At 38.7% G+C, this 18,799-nt stretch overlaps 1 protein-coding gene across 4 annotated transcripts in view; it reads left to right on the forward strand.

Moving 5' to 3' along the window:
• Nucleotides 1–18,799, forward strand: part of diaph2 (diaphanous-related formin 2) — a 615,614-nt gene that overhangs the window by 513,241 nt on the left and 83,574 nt on the right. For 3 of the 4 annotated variants that reach the window (XM_059977309.1, XM_059977312.1, XM_059977313.1), the window contains 2 exons: nucleotides 1,595–1,690; nucleotides 2,882–2,929. In XM_059977309.1, the coding sequence (XP_059833292.1) occupies nucleotides 1,595–1,690; nucleotides 2,882–2,929 (144 nt within the window). The remainder of the gene's footprint in view (nucleotides 1–1,594; nucleotides 1,691–2,881; nucleotides 2,930–18,799) is intronic. The other variant, XM_059977314.1, reaches the window with a different exon arrangement.

Genomic DNA, 18,799 nt, shown 5'->3' on the forward strand with positions numbered 1-18,799 from the left:
TACCTCTTCTCACCTGCCTATCACCTCTGTTTGGATCCCCTCCTCCTTCCCTTTCTTCTATGGTCCATTCTTTCCTATCAGATTTCTTTCTCTGCAGCCCTGTACCTTTCCTACCCTCTTGACTTCACCCATCCTCATTCCCCTCCCCCCCAACCTTTTTTTTATTCTGGTGTCTTCTCCCTTCCTTTCCAGTCCTAAAGAAGGTCTCTGCACGAAACATAGGTGCTATCTGACCTGCTGATATGCTCCAGCATTTTGTAAGTGTTGCTTTGGTCTTCAAGATCTGAAGAATTTTCTGAAATTGTTTGATGTCAAAGGCTTCCCTTGAAGCACCAGGGGCATTGCCAGCCAAATGGCTGATCTTAGTACATATTAGAATTGGTGTATCCATGTGTATTACTTTGCACTTTCCAGTTGTCAGCAAAGACATGCTGTTAGTAGTAAAACCAAAAATGTGCTTGATAGTGAGAAAGAAAGTGGGCACAAAAATGGCAAAAATCACACTCAGTTTGGAGAAGTGTGAGATAATATATTTGGGTATGGTGACAGGTCAAAGAAGTACATGATAGGTACATAACTGGATTGAAGAACTGAAGTTGATTTGAAGAATTCCCTGAAGGAACAATATAGATACAAAAGTAGAAGAGAGGGAAGAGATTTATGCGAGTGTTGCCAGAGCAGGTGACTTACAGATATGAGTAGAGAGTATCTATTATGGGCTTGTTTCCACTGGGATCTAAGGGGACTGTGTAGAGATTTAATTGAAATACATCAGATTCTGAGAAGTATTGGAAAAGTACACAGAAAGAAACATTTCCCTCAATAGAGGGATCTGTAACAAAAGATCATAGATTTTAGATATGATAGAAGAATGTGAGGGAAGTTGAATTAAAAAAACTTAGTGATTGAAAAACATTAGTGAAGTGTGGAACTCGCTATCTTATTTGCTGAGAATTTGCATTGTTTGCTGTTTCTACGACAGCTGAATTGTATGTGGATGAGAAATTGAAGAAGCACAACCTGAAGCGCAATGGGCCAGGAACTGAGAAGTTCTTAGGTGTGATAGGCTGAGTGGGCTCCTTCTAGATTCTTTAGCAGCTCCTTTGAATCCCACACAGAAGGAGTATTTTGTATGGATCACCCATCTAATACAATATGTGCTGATACTACTTGTTAAGCAAGCTTCTTCCAATGCCCTTTTTGTCTTTCCTCTCAATACTGATGGAAGACTGGGTAGGGGTATATGGTGAAGAAGATGCAGGAGGCATAGATCTTGGGGAAAATAACATCGTGCAGCAGCTGAAATTCTTGAAATGTCCATTCATCTCATTATGCTTTTTGCCACATATGAGCTAAGGTGCCCTATTAATTTTCTGACACGTCAATTTCTTAATGCAGAAAATACTGTACTGATTCACAGGTGCAAACATTTACATCCTGTTTGTCTAATATTATGATTTGACATAGCATTAAGTAATATTGGACTTAAGCAGTGATGCTCATTCTTTGGATTTGAGGGTGTATAGAATGAAGTATTCATAACAAGTACAGTAATAGAGTTTATAAAGATCATTTTCTTCTTTTACTTCTGCAGAGGGTAATGAAACAGGAGTGATGGACAGCCTGCTGGAAGCCTTGCAGTCAGGTGAAGCTTTCAGGGATCGCAGGAAACGTACACCAAGGAATCTTGGTAAGTGACAAACGCTGAGTGATGTACAGTGAGGGAAGGAAAGTCTGACACAAAATGCATTCTTATTGCTACCGACATAATAAAAATATTACTTACCAAAGGGATTATACGCTTTTGAAATATTAATTATGCATCTAAATGTATCTTAGAATGGCACAAAAAATTAATGTCTATTTTCTTCATGCAATCAAAAATCAGATGAGCTACTTTGATTCTGATACAAGCTTTATCAAAGTTACTGGCAGGTCAGTTGATTGAAAAAGTACAAAGCATGATACTCTTTGATAATTAATTCAAGGTAAAAAGGAAGATTTAAAACTTTACAGAATTCACCTTGATAGCACTTTGAGCCTATAATGGTATTACTTTTACGTGGAGGCTTTTAAATGTGAGAGCAGAATATATGGATAAAATGTGTACAAACATTTTAATAGTTATTAGTGACTAATCTGACTGGAATGCTGGAAATGGATAGCACAGTTAATAGAACTGCTGCTTCATAACTTTGTGGAGTTTACAGGTTCTTCCTGTAATATCCTGGGTTTTCCCCAGCTGCTGGAGTTTGCTTGCACATACCACATTGGTAGGTTAATCAACCACTTTAAATTACCACCAATCTATAGGTGAGTAGTAGAAGGGAACAATGATGGGAAATTGGAGACTATAAAATAGATTTAATGTAAATGGTTATTTGATGGTCAACATGGAAACACTGGCCTAAAGGGCCTGTTTCTGTGCGGTCTGGCCTGTGAGTATCCAGTGCAATTTGGTCAATACTGCAAATGAAAATGTGGCAGTCCAGTGCATGCATTGAAGCTTACAGCAGTTTCAGTAATGAGAAGTGCAAACTTAAGCCTGTTTTATAAATATTTTTAACTAATGACCGAGCAAAATACTTGAATTGTGCCATTGAGAAAATCAAGAAAGCAATGTTGGGGAGTGGGGGTGGATGTACACAATGCTTACCTCATATATTAAGCCGTGCTTATCCATTGTTATTTTATTAAGAAAAGTTGAGTCATTAGCATATAGTTGGTTCTCTGAGTCCACAGTTGCTTAACAGATCATCATGACTAAAAATGTTAATTTATTATCTAGCAGTTTTTACACTGTAGAGGCTTCCTTCAATGTAAATGCGGCTGTCACTTAATTAGAGTCATTTTTTGATAGCTTGCTTCCTGGTTGTTGCAGGTGAACAAGGTCCAGCTAGTCCAACATCCCGATGGACTGTTGAAAATGGTAAAGGAAAATAAAATTAAAGTGCTTCTACTTTCCTTCCATCTATCTCACTTTCCAGTTCAGCTTAAAGCTCCTTAAAATGCTCTAGATGGATAATTGGCTGCAACCTTTATTTTGTGCCTGAGGCAAAAGTCTTATTGGGGACAATATGATGATGGCAAGTTTTCCCTTAATGCTAGTTCTGAAGAAATCTCTTTCTCAGATCTCCTAGCTCTGCTGTATTAATTTCACACCCAGCAGCTGCTCTTAACAGTGCTTCGGCATTAAACTCAAAATGTCAAGTATTGCACTTAGTCCAAACTTTTCCAATGGATTTTGGCCTTTTCCTGTACCTTGTACTTGAGAAATGTATCCACAATGTTATATCGTATCAGTGTTTTTGCCACAGGAAATAACAGCTTTAAAGATGTGTGTGTGATTATTATTTTAATAGGTTTGTCTCTTAGAATGTTGCAATGGAATATTAACTTCTTTCAATTCCATTTTTTGAACCATTTTCTTGGGTATCATGACCCATATAGCATTAAGTTGCAGCATAGTTCGCCAAGACCTCGGGCGTATTTTCATAAGCCAATTAAATATTTTTCTGCTTCTTGATTAAGTTTCTATATCTATTTGCAGCATCATTAACAGTTGCAGATACTTTGTAGGTATTTTTGGCATTATAAAACAAGCTTTACCTTTTTCAGAAGTTTCACATTTTAATACCTAATTTGAATTGATTGCACTGGCTGTCTGGAAATCAGCTGCAATTCATTGAGTTAATAAGTATGGCATATAAGTACAGTTTACGGCTCTTGTGAAAAGAAAAATTGGCCATTGCAAAATCAATACTGATATCAGTAAAGGAAGCCTGGTGAAACAGAGCTCCAGTATAATGAAATTATTTTGAAATATATCAATATATCAAGATTATGTGAAGTACCAAGACCAAATGGCAGAATTTCAGCTACATCTCAATGCACTGAGGTAGTTGCAGTAACCATGGAGATAAGAACAGTAATGAGTTGTTCATGCTATGTTTTTGTTATTTTTCTGTTTGACTTGGACAAAGCAAAGCCACTTGTAGTGCTGTCAACCTTGCAAAGAGCTTCTCACAAGGATTTGGGAACTAGTGTGTGAATTAGCATAGCTAATCTGCAAATTGGTGAAACAACACTTGACATTATCATATTTTGGCTACTCTCTTCAATGGCAAGCCCCAAGTATGTCCTATCCCTACTGGCAAGAATGACCAACCGAAGATAGTGAGACATTGTATCCCAAGGCATGCTCAATAACAACTTTAGACCACAGGGTGCTCATTAGCTAGGGCTGAATGTTGTCAAGGAACTGTCTTCCTGATTACTGCTCAATGTTTCCAACACACCAAAAAAGGGTAGATAACCCAAGAAATTCTAGATCTGATGGAACAAAGAAAGTTAGTGAAGAATAATGAAGTGCAATACAGAGAGCTAGACAGACAGACCAGACAGTTGTGTAATATTGCAAAAGAAGAATGGCTAAATCAAAAATGCAATGAAGTAGAAGGCCATGTTAATACCAGCAAAGTAATGCACAAGAAAATTAAGGGAATTATTGGAATTAAGAGAACCTCCTCTACAGGATGCATCAGATCAGCAGACGGATCCAAACTAACAGATTCAGATAAAGTATGTGAGAGGTGGATTCAGTATATAGAGCAGCTTTTTGAAGATAATAGAGGAGAACCCCCTAGATATTAAGCATCCTAATTCTGGACCACCTATTACCAAAGAGGAAATAACTAAAGCAATGAAAAGCATGAAACATGGTAAAGCCACTGGACCTGATGAAATTTCAGTGGAAATGATACAAGCCCTAGAAGATACGGGCATAGGTATTCTTTTTGAACTGTTTAATGGCATATTTGAGTCTGGTGTATTGCCTGATGATCTCTTGAAATCAATATTTATAACTCTGCCAAAAATTCCTGGAACTATTGACTACGAAAATTATATAACAATCAGTCTTATGAGTCACATAATAAAGATTTTGTTGAGAATTGTTCTGAGTCGAATTAAAAACACGTTAAGGCCATAAACTTCTAAACTGCAATTTGGGTTTATTGAGGATAAAGGAACTAGGAATGCAATGTTCAGACTACAAATGCTTTCAGAAAGGGCAATTGAATATCAAAATGATGTCTTTTTTATATTTTATTGATTTCACTAAAGCATTCGACAAAGTGCAACATGAAAAATTATTTCAAATTCTCGTTAAACTAAACATTGACTGAAGGGTCCAACAACTGCTTCAAAATTTATATTGGAATCAAACGGCGGTGGTAAAAATTGATGATAATATAAACAGTTATATTAAAATTCAAAGAGGAGTGAGACAGAGATGTGATGCCTCATCAGAATTATTTATTATCAATATTGAAATGATTCTCAGAGAAATAGAAGACCTATAAATAAAATTGGATAAAAATTGGAGGTGTTAACATCAACAATATAAGATATGCAGACGATACCACCCTAATAGCAAGTGCTGCAGAAGACCTAGAAGTCCTCCCAAACAAAGTAGTACAAACAAGTGCAGATTTTGGTCTAACCATTAGCTGTGAAAAAAAAAACACAGATGTATGGTAATATCAAAACAGCAGGATACTCCCAAATGCCAATTGTACATCGCTAACCAAGGGATTGAACAAAAAACCAGTTTTAATTACCTTGGTAGCTTTATGTCACAAAATGCTAGAAGTAAAGTAGAAATAAAAAGAATTGCCATCATCAAAACCAGCTTCCAAACAATGAAACCCATTTTTACCAGCAGACACATTTCTATAACAACAAGGCTTAGGCTACTAAAATGTTACATTTGGTCAATCTTGCTGTATGCTTCTGAAACAAGGAACCAGAACTCCAAAAAACTTAGAAGCAACAGAAATGTGGTTTCTTAGAAGAATGCTGAAAATATCATAGATATACGATAACTAATGAGACGGTACTCCAACATGCCCATACCAAAAGATCTTTAATGAGAACATTGAATGAGAGCAAACTTAATTTCTTGGGCCATGTCATCAGAATGGGGGAAATAGAATGTCTTACATTACAAGTCCATATGCCTGGGAAATACGGAAGAGGAAGACGAAGAAAATATATGGACACTGTGAAAGAACTAACAGATCTAAATGTGCAAGATATCATTGATGCTGCAAGAGATCGTTCAATGTGGAGAGCCATGATCGCCCAAGGCATATGCAACATGCAAGGCACATGAAGAGGTTTCTCTTTGACTGATAAATGTGCAATCCTCCATATTGAGCAAATCTTCAAAGAAGATCTGCAAGAGAGTTATAAAATCTTTGCTCACAACAGAATTTCCCAGGTGTGCCCTGTGTATATAAGCCAAAACAAATCCAATCCGGCACATTATTACCCAATCAGTCTACTCTCAGACATCAGCAAAATGAGGGTGTTTTTGACGGTGCTATCACGCAAAGTTTACTCTCCTTATTTTGCTCATTAGTGGGCACTTTGGGTTACATTTCGACCAGTCAGTTCCATTTTGGGGAAAGAATGGGTTTGTTCAAATGAGCTGGATATCCATTGATAGAAATTTTGAAGGTAAGGATTTTCATGGATTCTGGATGAAATACCCTTGGAATGTTGCAATTGTTTACACAGCTGAGTGATGAGAAACATGTCTCATGGAGTAAGGGAAACAAAAAATAGGAGCAACAATGGTGGGTAGGTATGCAGAAGTAGACACTAGGAAGAGCAGAAACTAATTAAGCTGTGACAAATTGCAGTGATGGTAGTGTGTTTGGTCTGCCATTAGCTCTTTGTAGGGGCATGCACAGGGGTAAAGGAGTAACCTGAGTTCAGCACAGTAACAGACAGCATGTCATTTTATATATATATATATATATATATATATATATAGGTGAACAGAACCGCAGAGTCAAGAGGCAACACAGACTGTCGAGCATTGTACAGACATGAGAGAATGCAAATGCTGGAAATCTGGAGCAGCATGCAAACAATGCTGGAAGAGCTCAGCTAGTCAGGCAGCTTCTAGTAAGGAAAATCAACAGGGTCTTGGAAAGAAAGAGTGCAGAAGCCAGAATAAAAGTCTGAGGAGAGTGGGAGGAACATAAACTAGCTGGTGATAAGTAAATCCTGGTGAGAGGGACAACATGGGGGAGGACAAAAGGTAGAAATGAGGTGAGAGGCTGGGAGATAGATAGGTTGAATAGGCAAAGGGTTGAGGAAGAAGGAATCTGTTAGGAGAGGACAATAGAACATGGAATAAAGGAAAGGTGGTCAGTAACTAGAGGGAGAAAGATGTCGGTGATAGGCAGGTCATGACAGCAGAGAAGAGGGGAAAAAAGGGTAAAGGAGCCAGAGGCATGTAGAAGAACAAGGGCAATAGGGTGAATAGGGGGGAGTGGTTACCATATATTAGGGAAGTAGATGTTAATGCCGTCAAGTTGCAGTCTACCAAGATACAGCCTGAGGTGATGCTCCACTAATTTTCATCTGGCCTCAATATGGCAGTTGAGGAGGCTATGGACCTATGAATGTGAGAATGGAAAATGGTATTAAAGTTCAACGTGCATAAGTATATGTCACAATATACAGCCCTGGATTCATTTTCTTGTGGGTATACTCAATAAATCCATAATGGAATAATTGGCAGATTGCTCCAATTTGGACATTCAACCAGTGTGCAAAAGACAACAACGAGCAAATACAGAAAGAAAGAAATAATAATAAAGAAGTATCAAGAACATGTAATGAAGAACTCTTAAAGTGAATCCATGGGTTGTAGGAAAATTTCTATGATGAAGCAAGTTAAGTTGAATAAAGTTATCTCCTTTGGTTCAAGCAGCTGAGTTAACAGCAAAGGTGCCCAAGGAAGCAATGCAGTGGGTCTCACAGACGTAGATGTAGCCACTCTGAGAACACAGGATACAATAAATGAACCTAATAAAGTGCTATCTCATTTTGGAAGAACTGTTTGGGCCCTGAATGGTGGTAACAGTGGAAGTGTTGGAGCAGGTTTAACACTTAGTATGGTTACAGGTGTAAATCCCTGGAGGGGGATTGGTGGGGAGGGATGAGCTGACAAGAAAGTCACAGAGAGAGTGATCCCTGTGGAAAGAGGAGAGGGGAAGAGAGGAAAAAATGTATTTGGTGGTTGGATCCCATTAAAGATGGTGAAGTTGCAGAGAATGATATGTTGGATGTGGAAGCTTCTGGGTTTGTAGGTAAGGGGAAACCTATCCCTATCATTTTGTTGGGGAGGTGAATGGCATGAAGGCTGTCTTGATAGTAGTAGAAAAGAAATCCCATTATCTAAAAATAAATCTCTGATGTCCTGGAATGGAAAGTCTTATCTTGAGAAACGATGGAGCAAGACAGAGGAAATTGAGAGAAAGGAATAGCAACCTTAATGACAGGGTGGAAACAAGTGTTGTCTATGTGACTGTGGGTTACCTTGACTACACCTGTGGAAGTTTGTTTTTTCTACAAACCTACTGACTCTTGCAAATACCTTGACTACACTCTTCCCATCTTGTTTGGCTTCTGCCCTCTTCCTTTTGTCCTGATGAAGGGTCTGGGCTCAAAACATCAACTGTTTACCTTCTTCCATAGATGCTGCTTGACCCGAGTTCCTGCAGCATCTTGTGTGTTTGCTCCAGTGAAGCAGTTGTGAGGTTTGAATATAGTACTGACATTTGTCATTTGTACCAAGTGCTCTGTTACAGTCAAGGTGAGACGGTAAGTGATTGGTAGATAAAATATAAGTCTGAGAATGTGTGAAATTTCTGATGGGGTACAGTGAAAAGTAGCTTAAAATTAATAGCAGATACCATTTTCTGATGTTTTCATGCACAACTCTAATACTCTGTGAGCTGAATGTGTGCCAGTTGTTTTCATGTCATTCATTGCTCTTAGTTGCAAATTAAATAAAAATGACCTTGTCTAATAAATGCCTGCTTCCTATCACTCTGCTCTGCTGACACGTGTGCTCCCCTCATAACCTTCTGTACATTGGCACAGTCACTCCCTCAACATTTCTACATCAGTCCAGGCACTCCCATGGTACCATGGCTGCATCAGTTTGGGTGTTCCTTGGTGTCATCCCTTACTCATCCTATACACTCCTCAGTGGGTTGCTTGCCTGTGCCATCTGCTCATTAGCCTGGCCTCACCCTCTTGAAACAACAGTTAATGAAGCATTCTTGTTGCCAGTGTTCAAGATAATGAAGCTTTAATTGTGTGTTTGTTAGTGCAGTCAAATGTTTTTAATGGCACAAGAATATCTCACGAAGGATAAAAAGCAATGACAGAATAAGCTGTTTCTAGCAAGAATTTCCATTAAAGTTGTTCAGAAGGGAATTTGTGATAATCAAAAGATAGGGAGGAAGGAGCTGCAAGTAAACATTATTAGTATCTGTATGTACAAGCAAAATAGGCGTTATACTCTTTCAGAAGCAGCATTTCAGAAATAAAAATGCATTATTTTTATTGGTCATATCACCATCATTAAAGTGTTAAGCTTCTGAGCATCATTTATGGTTATTAAATCAGAAGAATATAGTGGCAATTTCACTGAGATTTTCAAGTAGACTTGAAATTGCTCAGGCTTTCCATTTGAATTTCAAAAGTGAAAAGTGGTTGGTAGTTATTTTAATGATTTGAGCTGAACTTGGAAAGCCCTTTCAAAGACTTTCTTTTCAGATCTGAACTCTGCATGACTTTATACTTTGTTACCCTAGGGGAATATTTAAGCATGTTGTTCTGGGTACATATGAAATATAAAAATATAATTTATTATACTATAATGAGGATAAATATGATTGATTCAAGAAGTTTTGCAAATCTTCATTGTAATGCCTTTGGACTGCTCAGAGTGATATTGATTGCACTTTCTTATGCTTCATGTACAGATCTCCTCCCCACTCCCACTTACTGAACCAATACTGCCTGCAAGCATGAGGGCATATTTCATTGTATGCAAATAGAATTAATCTTTATCTCCTGGCAATTGTTCATACTACATTTGTGGTTTCTGATTTCCTCTTTTCAATAAACCATATGGGGGAGGTGATGGCTCTTTGGTATTATCACTGGATTAGTAATCTAGGTACTCAACTAAAGTCCTGATGACCTGGGTTCAAATCCCATCATGATGGTGATAAATTTACATTCTGGAATTAAATAGTATAATAGTGACCATGTAAGTTATTGTCAATTATAGTAAACGCTTACCTTGTTCACTAAGGTACTTGGGGAAGGAAATCTTCCATCTTTAATTGGTCTTGCCCACAAGTCACAGCAAAGTGGTCAACTCTTAGCTCCCTCTGAAAAGGACCAACAAGCCATTCAGATATAATAAACCACTAAAAGTCACAATGAAACAATGAAAAGTGATGCACCAAGAATCAATATAGGCACTTGAAATGACAATGGCAAAATTGTTCTGTCAGCTTGATAAACACATATCTAACTTGATTCACTGATGTGATGAAATGATCTGTAAGGATGTAGATTCAAGATTGTTTAATGTCATTTCCAGTACATAAGTGTAAAGGAGAACAAAATAATTGTTACTCAGATCCAATGCACAAAAAAAAACAGATCATGCCCTCCATTGGTCAGGGTGAACCAGGGATGTTTGGCTGACTTTGATATGCAAGCCCGAGCAATACGATATGGAGAGCAAGCTGTGACAGTAAGATAAGTAACACAATAAGAATATAAAAATATAAATATGTACGATGACTTGTATATGTTGATTATATGTCCATAAAGTGATGCTAGGCACAGTCTCTGTACATAAAGTGACTAACAGGAAATGATAAAGTATTGGGTTAGGAAGGGGTGGAGGTGTTGATCGGCCTTACTGCTTGGGGAAGGTCATTGACATGTATTGCAGTTACTTTTTGCAGGATAGCATGCAAAACAAAGTTTTTCACTGTACCTCAGTACATGTGACATTAATAAACCACCATGACTTGCAAAGATATTGCCATTATTTCACCATCACTGGGTCAAAATCTTGGAAATCTCCCTCACATCATTGTGGCTATACTAACACCTTAAGGACTGCAGCAGTTAAAAAAGCAATTCACTACCAACTTGAAAAGGGCATTTAGGGATGGACAGTTGAATGCTGGCTTAGTTTATGAAACAAACAACTTCTGAATGAATTTTTAAAAAGGAATTTTATGCAACGCTACAGTGTCAAGGCAGAAATCACTCTGTCTGCAAATCAAAATTATCCAGTTCCTTGCAACCTTGGCATGTTTAGATGCTGAAATTAATCACTAGGTTATACAGTCTATCTCCTGTTAGATCAGCAGGCAAGCTTCAATCTCCATTTCCAACCCATTACAGCACTTTTCAAACCTCCTAAAGCAATCTGCGTCTGCTGTCCCACTCAAATCAAATAATATTTTCCATTGTCTCTTCCCTATTTCTTCCTCCTCCAGAATTTTGGTACTTGCTTTCTAATGCACCCAGAATGCATTTTTAGTAATGGATTTTTCAATCACCTTAATCATATACAGATCTTTTCAGCTAATAACTTTGCTGCAGAGTCCTGGGTACATCTTCTATCTTTCCACTGCAGTGCAGATTTCCTTCTCTGCCTCCATTTGTTCACAAATAAATAATAAACCAAACAATTACCGGTCAACTTGATTTCAACAGTGGGCAAATTCATGAAATCCATTCCAATGAACAATATATGCCTTCATTAGGAAAAATGAAGTTATTGCAGATTTGTCAAGGAAAACTTGTGGCTGACTGAAACTTTTAAAAAGGCAGTGGGTTTGAAATAGACTGTGAATTTGAGCAGGGCTGTTAACTCTCATGTGAGAGACTTGTTTAACACAAAATGTTCATGTGGTCCAAAGATAAGTAACAAATTGGATCCAAAGTTGCCTCAGTAATGGGAAGGAAGTGGTTTTGTGACTGGAAAACTCTTTTCCCTAAGGTTCCACAGGGCCATGTATGACATCCTAATTTTGTTTGTAATGTGTATTGATGAATTAGACCTAAGTGCAGAAAGCACGATAAAGAGATTTGTAGGTGTTACTAAAATTAACCATGAGGGGGAAATTTTAGGATGCAAGAAGATGTATCAGTTGAGCAGAAGAGAGCCAGTGGAAATTAGTTCAGAGAAATGTGAAATAATCTATCTGAGGAGATGCAAAAAGACAGGCAATGAAGAGCTCTGTGGTAATATCACTGGATTCCAGTACTGGTTAACCATAGATTGAGCACAGCTGGCAGTTTGGATCAGCACATTGTTAGAAATGATATTACAATGAAGTGAAGGTGTGGATGCTGAGATTATGAAAGATAACAGGACTGGAAAATTGTAGCTATGAGGACAGAGGCATACAAGTTAGGATTGCCTTTTTAATTAAGGTGGACACTTTTGAGACATAATTAAGCAAGGTGAAATTATGAAGACTTCAGAGCGATGAATGGATAGAAACAAGTGCCATCATACATGGCCAAAATCCAGAAGATCAAAGACTGAAATAATTAGTTGGGAGACTGAGAGAGGAGGTGAAGAGAAATAGATTCATCCTGAGCATGGTTGATTCAACATCTTGCTCATTGAAATGGAGACAGAAATAACAACCCTCATTTGAAGAGCTTTAGATCCAGGACGTGAAAAAAGGATGAGGTTGTAGATTTTTAATAAGAACAGGAAATGCTGGAAATATTCAGCAAGTCTGATGAATCTAGAGGAAGAGGAAAATTATTAATGTTCCTAATTGAAGACCCTGCATCAGAACTGCAAAGGAGAGACAATCTCGTAAAGCCGCAGGGAGGGCAGAGGACGAGGTTTATCCATGAAAGTCATCAGGTTATATACTACAGAAGTGAGCCTATCTATGCAGGTCTTTTGCTGAGCCTTTCTTCCCACTCTGCATTATTGTTACTCCCACTTTCTTTGGTTCAGGTTCCTTTGTGCATATTTTCACGTTACCTGTTCCCATTCACTCATTGGCCAAATGACCTTATTTACAGCTTATCCTTATGGTTACCCTGCTTTTACCGTATTAGAAATTTCCTCACTCTCCCATCCTCCCTGCAGATGAACGGGCTTCTCCAACTTGTGGAAAGGGTCAGCAACTTTAAATTACTCAGAGTTATCATTTCAGAGGACCTCTCCTGGACCTAGCCCAGTTAGGACAATTACAAAGTATAGTAGCACCTTTACTTCCTTAGAAGTTTGAAGATTTGGCATGACATCTAAAACTTTGACAAACTTCTATAGATGTGTGGTGGAAAGTATATTGACTGGCTGTAATACAGCCTGGTATGTAAACACCAATGCCCTTAAAGGGAAAATCCAACAAAAGGTAGAGAATACAGCCCAGTCCATCACAGATAAAGTCCTCCACACCACTGAGCGCATCTTCAAGGTGCATCATTCACCAACAGGGACCCCTGTCACCCAGGTCATGCACTCTTCTCACTGCTGCCACCAGAAAAAGGTACAAGAGCCTCAGGACTCCTGGTCCTTGATTGGTGCGGCTGGAACGAAACCCAATTTCCCTCAGGATCAATAAAGTATGTCTGTCTGTCTGACTCACACCTCCGGGTTCAGGGTTAGTTATTACCCCTCAACCATCAAGTTCTTGAACCTGAGCAGGTAGTCTCACTCAGCTTTACTTGCCCCATCTCTGAACTGTTCCCACAACCTATGGGCTCACTTCCAATGACTTTTTATTTCATATTCTCAATGTTTATTGCTGTTTATTTATTTTTTTTTCTCTTTCTTTTTGTATTTCCACAGTTTGTTGCCTTTTGCACACCGGTTGATGCCCTGCTGGTGTGGTCATTCAGTGATTCATATATGGTTATTGGAGTTATTGAGTCTGCCCAGAAGAAAATAAACCAAACAAAAAGTAGTCTTGTAACAAATTTATTTGAGAATAATAAGGGACACTTAAAACTTGTGTTGTAATTGCCAGTTAGCTTTATTCGCCCAAGTAAATGTTCCTGTATTTCCTAAATTGTTTTATTTGGCGATTTGTCAACCCCCCCCCCCACCCCCAACCTCAAACTAATGCACACAACACTCTGTGCATTGAGTAGAAACTTGACTTGGTGAAAGGAAGTACGCAGCATTGGATTAATCACCCCAAATCACTCAAATGTGATGTCAATTCAAGAACAGGCGTGAAAAAAAGGTAGCACCTACTTTCTTCTGCAAAATTCAACAGAACTGTTCATGCCCCTGTCTGAAATGAATTTCCACCTTTTGTATTTTCAGAACTGAAATAATATTACTTGTGAGATTATAAATAGTGACTCAGCCCAAGTGGTGTATTATAAAATTAAGTAACTGATTAAAATGAAATCCATCTTGTATATGCCCAGCAATCCATAAACAAACGCCTGATTCACTTTCTTTCTGAGAAATTTATTACAGTGATAAAATCATTTTGTTCCATCGTTAAGGCCATAAAAATAACAGTATGCATGTCTGTTTCTCCAGAATACATGTTTCAGATCTCATCAGATAAAGTTCACGGATAATTTATCAAATTTAATCAATGGAAAGAACTCACTATTCAAATAGCTGCTTTAATTTACCAGTGATTTTCTGGTGGGAGGAGATGCTATAATTTTGAAATCTCTGAACAAATCCCAACCCATACCCTTGTTTTCCATCTGATACTTTATTGTGTCAACTACTTTTCAACAATTCCAGAGACTGAAGTTCAAATGCAGAATGCTGATTTCTCAGGTCATTCTGCATGACTTTGTCAATTTGATCAGGCCCTTGTACACTTGTATCATTACTGCATAGGATAATGCCATTCTCCTTGTAACATTACCCTTTCAAGGATTCAGGGTGGGGGGGGGGAACTTGGACCATATTGTCTCAGGATCAACTAATGTCAGGCAGTCAAGGAAATATACAGCACAGAAATGATGAGAATGATTCCAGGAATGTAAGGGTTACCACATGAGGAACGTCTGGCAGCTGTTGGGCTGTATTCCCTGGAGTTCAGGAGGAGGAGGGAGGATCTCATAGAAACATTACAAATGTTAAAAGGGCTGAACAGATTAGACATAGTAAAGTTATTTCCCATGGTAGGGGATTCTAGGACAAGAGGGCACGACTTCAGGATTGAAGGATGTCCATTTAGAACAGAGATGCAGAGAAATTGCTTTAGTCAGAGGGTGGTAAATCTATGGAATTTGTTGCCACAAGCGGCTGTAGAGGCCAAGTCATTGGGTGCATTTAAAGCAGAGATAGATAGGTTCTTGATTATCCAGGGTATCAAAGGGTATGGGAGAAGGCAAGGGAGTGGGGATGACTGGAATAATTGGATCAGCCCATGATTGAATGGTGCAGCAGATTATGGGCTGAATAGCCTACTTCTCTTGTATTTTGTGGTCTTATGGAAACAAGCTCTTCAGACCATCATGTCTGTGCTGGCCTTCAGAAATCCAACACTTGGTCCATAGCCTTCCATTCCAAGATTTTCAAGTACCCATCTAACTACTTTTAAAAGTTGTGAGAGTCCCTACCTCTACCATTCCTTTGGGTAGCATGTTCCAGATTTTAACCACCCTCTGTCTGAGAAGATTGTTTCGCAAATTTCTACTAAATCTCCAACTCTTTATGGCATTTGGTTGAAGACAACCATGCTAAGGGCAAATATTTTTTGCGATCTACTCTTATAAATTTGTGTACGTCAATGAAGTCCCGCCTCTGCTCCAAAGGAAACAACTCTGCCCAAACTCTTCCCTCATAGCTAAAACCTCCATCCATGTTAGTATCCTAGCGAATCTTTATTGTAATCAAATTCTTCATATAATGCGTCATACAGCACTCCTACTGCGGCTTAGCTAATAATTTGCGTAATTGTTCTGTACCTTATTTTTACATTCTCTGCCCTTGTTAATGAAGGCAATCAATCAATCTAGCTTCCTAACCACTTTATGTACTTCTGCTTCTGATTTTTTGGAGCCTTGTATGTGTACTCCAAGGTTCCTCTGTTTTTCATTGCTTCCAGTTGCTGCCACAAAACAACAGATCTCATGCCATTACTGTATGTCAGTGATAAACCTGAATCTGACATCACCTCAGACTTCTCACAATTATGTTCCATTTTTCTGACTCTTTTCCCCTGCTCATTAAATTTGTTACTGACTCAATACCGAAGACGGCCTTTGCTACAAAAACTAGCTCCAACCGTTGTCATCTAAAAATGTACTTATCCTGCCTCCTACATGCATGTCTAGATGATTAATGTGGATAACAAACAGTACAGGTCCCAACACCATTACCACAGGCTTCGAACTGCAGAGCTACTTCACCTAGCACCCTCTGCCGTCTATGATCAAGCCAAACTTGGATTCATTTTGTAAACTTGTTCAGGTACTGTGAGATTTTACCTTTTGAACCAGTCACCCATAAGAAATTGGCTCAAAGATTTTATTGATGTTCTTGTAAGCTACACTGACACACACAAAATTCAGTCAAGCTAATTGCAGAGGCTCGACCTCCCCAACAAAGATTATTCCTTGATAAATCTCTGCCAGTAATCTCCCTAATACTAATTTTACATTCACCAGCCTGTAATCAACTAGTTTATCTCAACTGTCCTTCCTGACTAAGAATACTAATTCCTCCATTCACACTTCACCCTTTCCATAGCCAGAGATGTCTCCTGTTATTTAACTATTAGGTGATGAACTGCGATCCCTGTCTGACAGGACACTTGTGCTGCATCCTTCTGTTCTGTGCTCACATCTAATGAATCTCAATCACTCCTGTCCCCTAAGGTCGTGCTCCTCCAACCATCCTCAGGTCCTGACCTGCTGACCCACCCAACACTCTTAAGATCCCAAGACAAATCCCACTTCAGGTGGCCCAAGGCCCACCACACACATATTTGTTCTCGTGCCTGATCGTTGAGTGTGAGCTTTTATTTTGTTCCTGTTCAGAGGTTTCTCTGCACTTGTTCAGAGATGCAGAATTATATTTGAACTTGTCACACCAATGACTGTTGATGACATATTGCTTTCTATTGTGGATTTATTGAGTACACTTGCAAGGAAATGAATCTCAAGGTTGTATATAGTGACATATATACACTTTGATAATTTACTTTGAACTTTATCCATCATTTGATCGTGGCTGATTTTGGTTTCCATCTCAACTCCATTTTACTGCCTTCTCTCCATAACCTTTGACACTCCAATCAAGATCTTATCAACTTCTGCTTTAAATATACCCAATGACTTGGCCTCCAATGCCATCTTTGGCAATGAATTCCACATATTCAACACCCTCTAGCTGAAGAATTTCCTCCTTAACTCTATTTTAAAGGGACGTCCTTCGATTCCAAGGATGTGCCCTCTAATCCTAGACTGTCCCATAATGGACGCATCCTCTCCACATCCACTCTATCTAGGCCTTTCAATATTTAGTATGTTTCAATGAGATCCTCCTTTGTTCTTCTAAACTTCAGCAAGTACAAATCCAGAGGCATCAAATGCTCCTCATACGTTAATCTTTTCATTCTTGGGAACATTCTCTTGAGCCTCTGTCCTGTCTCCAATACCAGTGTATCCTTTCTGAGATGAGGGGCCCAAAACTGCTCCCCGTACTCCAAATGCAGTCTGACCAATACAGTATAAAGCTTTAGTATTACATCCTTTTATCCTCCAGTCCTCTTGAAATTTGAATTTCACTTGCATTCCTTATCACCAAATCAACCAAAAAGTAACCTTTAGGAAATTGGCATGAGCACTTCCAAGTGTCTTTGCACCTCTGATTTCTGAAATCGGTCTCCATTTAGAAAATAGTCTGCACTTTTACTCCTTTTAACAAAGGGTATTACCATACACTTCCTTACACTGTATTCTATCTGCCACATCTTTTCCCATTCTCCTTATCTCTCCAAATCCTTTTACAGACCCCTGCTTCTTCAACACTATCTGACCATCCAGATGTCTTTGTATCATCCACAAACATTGCCACAAAACCATCAATTCTATTGCACAGGTTACTGACAAATAATCTGGGAAGTAGTGGACCTAATACTGACCCCTGTGGAACTCCACAGGCCACTGCCAGCCAACCAGAAGAGGCCCACTTTATTCCGACTTTCTCCCTTCTGTCATTCAGCCAATATTCCACCCATTTAGTTGAGATGATTCATTTAGAAAAAAAACTGCATGAAATATTTTTAAGTTGTTTTCTTATCCTGAAGTGCTGTATGAAGTGTGGTAACATACTATTTGATTAGTATTTTAGATGAGCCATACACAAAATTTTAATCATCATCTGCCTTGTCAATAACGTATGTTAGACCAAGTGCATCTTCATTTTAAATTGATCTTCAAGTGATGGTGAAGACGAGCCAGTTATTGCAAGAATTAGGCCAGGTTAGAATTTGCAGCTTTTCTAACACAGGTGAATGTTCCAAGTTGGATCTGAAATATTTAACTTAGTAGGCAGCCGTCGATCCCAGGGGATCATGGGTTTATGCCTCTGGTGGACTGGGTGGGAAGATTTGAAGAACCAGCTGTTGCCCATGCAGTGGGTTCCCCCTCTCAATGTCACTGATGTAGTCCAAGAGAAGGACAAGTGCTGATACAGCTTGGCACTAGTGTTGTCACAGAGGTTGTCAGAGTGAAGTAGTAAACAACAGTAAACTGCCTTACGGACCCTGGATCCAGATTTCTCCCAAAACCTTTCCTATGGGTGGGTATTGCTGCAAGGCAGTGGATCTAGAGTATTTCATATCATAGCAGTGATACAATAAGAACACACTCATTGAATTAATTTAATATGCACAGTTTTGCACAACAAAGTTGTCTTCAAAATTGAAATCTATTAACT

The sequence above is a fragment of the Hypanus sabinus genome, chromosome 8 (assembly GCF_030144855.1).
Source record: "Hypanus sabinus isolate sHypSab1 chromosome 8, sHypSab1.hap1, whole genome shotgun sequence".
NCBI lineage: Eukaryota > Metazoa > Chordata > Chondrichthyes > Myliobatiformes > Dasyatidae > Hypanus > Hypanus sabinus.